This window comes from Microcaecilia unicolor, chromosome 2, assembly GCF_901765095.1.
Source record: "Microcaecilia unicolor chromosome 2, aMicUni1.1, whole genome shotgun sequence".
Classification (NCBI taxonomy): Eukaryota; Metazoa; Chordata; class Amphibia; order Gymnophiona; family Siphonopidae; genus Microcaecilia; species Microcaecilia unicolor.
Window position 1 is genome coordinate 304,298,315 of NC_044032.1, and position 8,307 is coordinate 304,306,621.

At 45.6% G+C, this 8,307-nt stretch overlaps 1 protein-coding gene across 1 annotated transcript; it reads left to right on the top strand.

Moving 5' to 3' along the window:
* The first annotated feature begins 502 nt into the window (after nucleotides 1–502).
* On the top strand, nucleotides 503–7,477 carry LOC115462034 (leucine-rich repeat-containing protein 47-like). The gene is given in 4 exon segments (XM_030192081.1): nucleotides 503–1,088; nucleotides 1,091–1,536; nucleotides 1,628–1,642; nucleotides 7,232–7,477. Coding segments are annotated over 4 exon segments (1,293 nt in total).
* Nucleotides 7,478–8,307: the final 830 nt, after the last annotated feature.

An 8,307-nucleotide genomic window follows, 5' to 3' on the forward strand; every position in this document is an offset into this window, starting at 1 on the left:
TTTTTTCCTGTGCATACATCAAAAGAAAAAAAAGATGGCATGTGGGAACTTGCTCCTTTTGCTTTCTGGAATGCAGTGGTATATTATAAAAATGCACTTGCCTTTTTCATTATTATTACTATTTCACAGAGAAGGTATTGATTAATGAAGGAAGGGTTTCCTTCATGCAGAACTGTCCAGAGTCAGTCTAAATGTGTCAGCATTGTCCAGTTCGTATCTAACTTTATCACAATGAGTGAATCAGCCATTGTGTGATCCTCAAATTATTTCTCATCACCTGGATGTCTTTAAGCATTCGTGACTATATGTAATCACTGACAAAATCCCACAGCCATAGGCGCCCCGTATAAGAGGCTTGGGGAGGCTTAGCCTCCCCAGCCAAGCTGTGACCTTTCCTCACCTTTTCCACCCTCGCTGCAACTTAAAAAGGTTTAAACGCCGGGCGGCCACTGCAGGAAGGTCGTGGAGCTGAGAGGGCGGCGGCGGGAAAGGCGTAAGCAAGATGGAGGCCGAGTGGTCTGAGGTTGAACGAGCAAGCCGCAAGAAACGGCGGGAACTGGTGCTGCAAGGGCCTGCGGTGGAGCAGCGGTTGGAAAAGGCTGATGAGGTGTTGCCGCAGGTTCTTTTCTCGCTGTTGCTGCTCAATTACCTGGAGGTGTCGCGCTGCCCGAGCCTGCGTGTGTTGCCAGCCATGTTGGCACTTCTGCAACAGCTGCACAGTCTAGTGTTGCGCCGGAATGGCCTGCAGCAGCTTCACCCGGGGCTCGGCAGCCTGTGTTCCCTGCGCCTTCTCAATCTCTTGGGAAACCAGCTGCAGGAGTTGCCGGCCGAACTGGGGGAGCTGAAGGAGCTGGCCATGCTGAACCTCAGCGGAAACAGGCTACAGGCTTTGCTGCTGGAGCTGTGCCATTGCGCCAAGCTGGTGCTGCTCAATGTCTCCAGTAACAAGCTCTCCGCTTTCCCCCGCGGCTTTTTCGGGCCCGAGCTCGCCCTTCTTGGCACTGTCGCCGCCTCTGAAAACTCCATCGAGGAGCTCAACCCCGACGTCGGCCTCCTACCAGCTCTCAAGAGCTTGGATATGTCTAATAACAGAGTGAGATTCCTACAGAACTGGCTGACTGCTCCAAATTAAAAGAAATCAACTTTACAGGCAACAAACTGAAAGACAAATGTCTAGAAAAAATGGTGAACGGCTGCCAGACCAAATCAGTACTGGAATACCTGAGGGTTGGTGGCCGAGGAGGTGGCAAAGGAAAGGGTAAACTGGAAAATTCAGAAAAAGAGCACATTAAGGAAAAAGAGAGAAAGAAAAAGAGAGAGAGAAAACAGAAGAAGGACAGTGGAGATGGAGAAGAGGACGGAGTAGAAGAGGCCAGTAAAATGTTGCTAAGAATTTTGCATGTTTCTGAAAATCCTGCACCCTTGACTGTTAAAGTGACTCCAAACATAAAAGTGCGGCCCTATATTGTGTGTACTGTGTTGAGAGGGATGAATTTAAAACCAGGGAATGCACTGAAGAGGTTTCTAATGGCTCAGGTAATTCAGAGGGCTTTACATCAATCCTTTTCTTATTTTATTTTACCATCCTCACTTTAATATTCCCTTATCTCATGTTTGTCCTGTTCAGGGCCGTGCCAACACAGTAAGCGGGGTAAGCAACGCAGGGGGGCGCCGACCTCTGGAGGGCGCCTACCGTTTCTTGAGGTCAGCTCACTTGCAAAATGTTTTACCTGAAGCTGTGATTCTCCTCTCTCCCCTCCCCTCTTCGACCACAGTGCTCACTGAGGCAGGCAGACTCTGCTGAAGTTGTTTGAAAGAATACAACCAGTGCTATTTATGTCTTTGGTGTGGGACGAACTCCTCATTCAGGGTGAGCTTGAACAACATTCAAATTAAAGAGAACAGCCAGGTTTGGAGGGAGGTGTGCAAGTGAGACTGGGGAGAAATAAAAACTAAATAGTGTAATTGTTAAAATCTGTAAGTGGTTCAAAGTTTTTGTTTTTTTTTCTCTGAGCTTGTACACCAGAGGAGGGCATGACTGCAATGATGTTTGCATAATTATAGGTAACCAGATATCTACAGCTAAAAGTCATTTCATTGGCTGATGGTTCCAACAATAGTTTCAGAAGAAGCTTTTAGCTGACGTGTAGTGTAGAAGAGCTGGTAGGTGAAAATCTGATTGTCTTCAATGATTTTGTGTCCAAGTTGCTCTGCATGCATCTGACATCAGACGCACGCAGAGGAACTTGAACCGAAGATCACTGAAGAAGCAACGGCGCGAAGGCCAGCACAGGACTTCGGCTGACGGGGGTTGGGGTCCCCCGTCAGCACAGGTACTGGACGGCGGCGGGGGACGGTTTTTGCCGAGAAGGAGGGTCGACTGGGTTGCGGAAGGGGGGTGCAGTGGTCTGTAACAGCTTTGGTATCAGCTGTCACTGACATCACTGACGTCAGTGCGTGCCTGCCTAGCAGACCACCTCCGAGGGAGGCACGGTCCCAGGAACATCCTGTTGGAGGTGAGAATTATTATATAGGATTATTTGCGATCAAGTATTTCGCAAGAAAGGCTTGTAAGCCTTGCCATGATTGCTATTGAGAATGATATATGTGCCCAGTTAGATATCAAAGATTTAATTACTAATTTCATGAACATGAAAGCACAAAAAGCTAAGTGGTTGTAAACCCTCTATTTGTTCAGCAATCCCACAAAGATGCATTCCATCTTTCAGCTCCTATTTCCTTTGCATCTTGTGCCACATGGGGGGGCGCCAACTGATAGTCTGCAGGGGGGCACCAGAGACCCTAGGCACGGCCCTGGTCCTGTCTGTCCTAATTAGATTGTAAGCTCTGTCGAACAGGGACTGTCTCTTCATGTTCAAGTGTACAGCACTGCATACGTCTAGTAGCGCTACAGAAATGATAAGTAGTAGCTTCTTTAAGGAGCGCCTATGATGGATGCTTAGTGCCAAGTCCGCGGCGGCCGGTGTTGATTGTGGAAGTGGCAGCACACAACTGGGATGGATGGATGGATCGATCGATCATGGAGCTCTCTGTCGTGCATACCCTATCAACTCAGCTACAGCCCAGATAAGTGCCCTATTTAAATCAAAAAGTCTGTGCAAAAATACAGCTTAGTTGATTTCAAAGTTCATTACTCAATCCGAGGTTTTTTAACTTGTGAGGAGCTCCCAGCATAGTCACTAAGCAGAAATCTAGCCTGCTTGGGATATTGCACTGGCATGAGTCTGTGTTTATTTATTTGGATTTTTGCTCACATCTTTTTCAGTAGTATCTCAAGGGATACTAGATTAGCCATTTAGTTTAAGTTTTCTCTGTTGAAAAAATGCTTAGGTTGATTCACATATTTTATTTTATGTGCCTTCAATTTGTGAACTCGGGGTTCTAGATGTCCTGTTTCCGTGACAGATTATTACTTAGATTGTTTCTGAAGTGAGTATAATGAAGGTTTGAATTGTGCATAGTGTTTTGCAGTTGAGGGATTGTGGTTGGTATATGCTTTGAGCAACCACTTTATTCTTTGACATATGATACATAGCTAATATCTAAATTTAATAAAAGGTATTCATTGTGACTTTTATTTTTATTTTTTTTCTGTTTGTTATCAGGCAATTATGGATTTAAGCTTCACCCCTGCCCCCACCCCTAACCCCGCCCCCTTTAGCCTCCCCAAACAGTTGGGCCACCGACCGCCTATGCCCCCCAACCACCTAAATATCAAAATAGTGGTACACATGTAGCTTTTTTTCGCTTTTTGTTTGTTATGTATATCATACATTTAACCTTTTTTTTCTTTTTTATTCTTTTTTAGTTTTTAATTTGTAGCAATGTCCTTTGTAAAACGCAGTCTTACTTTTTAAGGCATTCTTATCTGAAGGGCAATCAATCACTTACCTGTATATTATGTGTCTTTTCTGGACCCCAACAGGTTCTTGTTTCACCTGAGCTTTGTCGCGGGATCAGGATTTATTGCAGATCTTGGCCAGTGCAGAGATATCCATAGGTTCAGAGTCAGCTGCTTCTCCCCCTTGGTGTTCCTTTCTATCTTAGTCCTGTTCATTACTCTTAATTCAGGGTCAATTCTGTGGGCAACATGTGCCTTTCTATCTTAGGCCTGCAGAGCTGCCAAGGGGTCTTGATTATTTGAGAGGGAGATTTTTAGTACGCTCCCCCAGCCCCTCCTCACTCTACCTCATGGCTGTACCGCCTGGCACACCTCAATCCCACAGCCATTCCAGAAAATATTTTATTTATACCAGTGACAGCAGGGATTGGTAAGAGGAAGTGTTTCAGTTCACCATATTACAGCCCTATCCAGCATATATTCCCCCCCCAGGGGCATAAATGAAAGGGGGCCTTGCCCTCCCCCACCCCACTTTGAGCTTAAGTCCACTCCAAAATTGTGGCACTGGTTGAATTGCTTGTGGAGATGCCCAAGCCTTGCTAGCTGAAGAGATCCACTGTATGAGCCTCCTTCTGTGCTGTTTGAGCAGTACAGCAGTCGGCAGCGTGCTTCAGCTGCTGATACTGGCCCTTCAGTATAGGCTCAGTTCAGGCACTTGAAAATGGAAAATAAGATGAAACCTTTTTATCTGACTAGCCTAATACCTTTTTCAGTTAGTTTTCAGATGCCAAAACTTCCTGCCTCAGATCAGGTCAGGACAGTATACTGCTGTTATGATATCCTCTCCAGACTTGAAGAAGGAAATGTTGGTCTCTGAAGACTAGTCTAAAATGTATTAACATTAGTCCAGTATAAAGGTGTGTAAGCATGTATAAATAAATAACTCTTATGGGAAAAGCTACCCAATGAGTAATTCCCAGGTTCCCGTTTACAGAAGTCTGGCTAAACAACTTCTTAGCTCTGCCTAGGGGTATTATTCTACAGGAACCTGCCTCTTCTGGTGCCTACACCAGAACTTTCCTTCCATTGTAGAGAACTGTGATAAAGAAAAGTCATAGCTGATATATATTAGAATTTATTATAAAGATAAGAAAATATAAATGATAAACTCTGCAATAAGGCTTAGGTACAAATATAGAGACCTTATGCTGATAAGAAAACTATAGAATGTATTGTCTAACTAAAACACTGTTATCACTGGTTACTAGGTTATACACAATCCTGATTTGTAACTGACTAGGTCATGAAGTAATACAGTTAGCAGCACATCTTCCTGACCACAGTTCTGAACTAACTCGCCTTTGCTGAGGTAAGAACCCACTCACTAATTCCCAGACTAATCGGAAATAAATCCCTGTAATTTTCACCGAGCTGACTCTTGGGTGGTCTCTCAGATGAGGTTGGCACAGGTTTTCCCCCTTCGACTCAAACTGTCTTCCACAGCGAGTCAGTCTTAAAGAATAGCCCAGGCTCTCTGCAGCAGGCAGGATTACAGTCACTCTGGCCGGTACAGCTGGACCAACAGGTACTTTCTTCAGATAGACAGTTCACAAGGTTGTGGACCACTTCAGGTCTCGCTGGTCTTCTCTCCAGCTCCCCAGACCAGCTCCCCGTCTTCCAGGTGAACCCGACAACTGCCGCCAGACCCCTTTCTTATCCTCTCGTTCCCGCTCTTCCAGTCCCCGATTCTCAGGTGACCAGACAGCAACCAATCATGTTCTTGTCCAGCTCCTTCCCTGAGCAAGAAATGACCTTTTCTTGACCTTCAAATTGTTACATTGTGATGGGCATTCCTGTCTCTCATCAGGCTTGCTGGCGCCATGGTCTGCCTCCCTTTTCCTTATCAGGGAGGTAAAAGGGAGGGCAGGTAGCCCACTGCATGTCCTTGAGTTTTTCCAGGCCTGCCAGTGATTTACCACAAGCAGAGAGCTGACGCAAACAGAAAGTTGAATCTGCTTGCTCACTGAAGTACAGGGTCATAGTTCACAGACCCCATCTTGATATAGTTGTATTCACAGGCTGAGACCAGCAGAGTGAGACTCACAGGGAAATAGCCCTACAGGTGTCACCTTATTTTCTGTTTTGTGTTTGTATTTATTAACCTTTATAAACACAGCTACCATATTACTTTATCCTAAATTAAAATTAAAATTTAATTTACCATTGTTGTCTGGCCATTTACTTTTTCTAATTGTGTTGGACCCAGTCTCTTGTTTCTGCTTTCCTTCTTCTTCTCTTAACTCTCTTGCTAGGGTTTCCTATCCATTTCTCATTTTCTCTCTCCTTTTTCTTTCAGTTTTCTTCAATTTATTTCTCTCCCTCTCTGTCCAGATTTAATTCATTCTTACTATCCGGTCTTTAATTTCACTCTTTTTACTCCATCTACCTATGGTTTTTCATCTTTCCCTCACCCTTGTTCTCCCCCATGCCCTTTCCTATTATTCTCCAGTCTTTCACTAACTCTATCCTTTCCCTCTTTCCATCCAGCATCTCCCTTCTTTCTTTCCCTGCCTTTCCATCTAGTATCTTCCCTCTTTCTCCCCATCCTTCCAGTGTCTTCCCCTTTCTGTCTGCATCTTTCCATCCAATGTCTCCTTTCTTTCTCTCAGTACCCTTCTATCCAGCAACATTTCTCATTCTCTCTCTACCCTTCCATCCAGGTCTTCATTCTTTCTCTCCCTATCTTTCCATCCAACATCTACCCTATCTCCCCTTCCTTTCATCCAGTGTCTCCATCTCTCTTCCCTTCCTTCCATCCAGTGTCTGTCTCTACCCTTTTCCATTCAGCATGTCCCCTCTCTCCCCATCATCCAGTGTATCCCCTCTTTCTCTCTGCATCCTTCCATCCAGCATCTCCTCTCTTTCTCTCCCTACCCTTCCATCCAGCATCTTCTCTCTTTCTCTTCCCATCTTTCCAGTGTCTTCCCTCTGCATCCTCCCATCCAGAGTTTCCCCTCTTTCTGTCCCCATCCTTCCATCATCTTCCCTCTTTCTCTCTCCCTCCTTCCTGCCAGGGTCTCTCCCTTTTTTCTCATCTTTCTACTCAATATCTTCTCTCTCCAGCCCTTTTCCATCCATGTTCCCTCTTTCTCTCCCCATCTTTCCACTCATCATCTCTCTCTCTCTCTCTCTCTCTTTCTACCTCTCTTCCATCCACCGTCCCCACTCTTCTATTTTTTCCTCCCCTCTCTCCATTCAACATCTCCTGCCTCTCTCTCCACACCCCCTCTTCTTCCCCTTCCCTTTCCCTTCCCTTCCCCCTTAAATTGGTATCTTCTGTTTCCTAGATACTGCTGCTTCTCCCACAAGCAGCAGTGGCTGTGGGAAACCAACAAATGGCAAACTTGGGGCCGCAGCCTTCAGGCATGCGCTGTTGACACTGTCAGTCCTCTACCCCAGAATGGGAAGTTGATGAAGCCGGGGGCAGGAGACCGGCAGAGCCAACAGCACATGCCTGAAGGCTGCGGCCTCACACTTGCTGTTTACAGTTTTGCCACCTCTGCTGCTCATTGGGACAAGCAGCAGCGGCGATGGCAGTGTCTCTGTGCTAAGTGAGAGAATTTCCCGCTTTGGTGAGAGTGCAGGAGATGACCCGCCAAAGCAGGAGTCTCCAGCTCAATGCAGGAGATTTGGAAGGTCTGAGCCTGTTCATTACTCCTGAATTCAAGTTCCATTCTGTGAGCAGCATGTTCCTTTCTATCCTAGGCCTGTTTATTTCTCCTGAATTCAGGTTTCATTCTGTGGTCAACATGTGCCTTTTTACCTCAGGTCTGTTTTTCTCTCCTGAATTCAGGGTCCATTTTGTGAGCAGGATATGACTTTTCTATCTCAGGTCTGTTCATTACTCCTGAATTCAGATTCCATTCTTTGGGCACCATGTGGCCTTCTATCTCCAGCCTGTTTATTACTCCTTAATTTAGGGTCCATTCTGTGGGTAACGTGCCTTTCTATCTTATGTCTGTTCATTACCCCTGAATTCATGGTCCGTCCTGTGAGCAGCATGTGCCTTTCTATCTCCGGTCTGTTTGACAGTCGCAGCTCAGCACAGGTAGTTTGTTTGCCACTAATATTACATTATAATTGCAGGTAGTTAGCATCTATATGATTTTTGAAGCACAGGATAGCTGCTGTGCTTGCCTTTTATAAGAGAGATAAAGGGTAGGGGAGATTGTGTGTAGGCTCTATAGACCAGAAGTTGCCAGATCATAGTGTCAGAGGTGTTGCAGCAACACACAGAGGAAGAAAAATAAGAGAGTTCAGCTGAAACACTCAAGCTTCCAGTGTAAGGAAAAGGTAAGGCCTTTGGGTTCTTCTAAAGCAGCATGTGCTGGTAATGTGCAGCCTGTTTTATATAATATATGTTCTGCCCACTCACTGGGTGATTG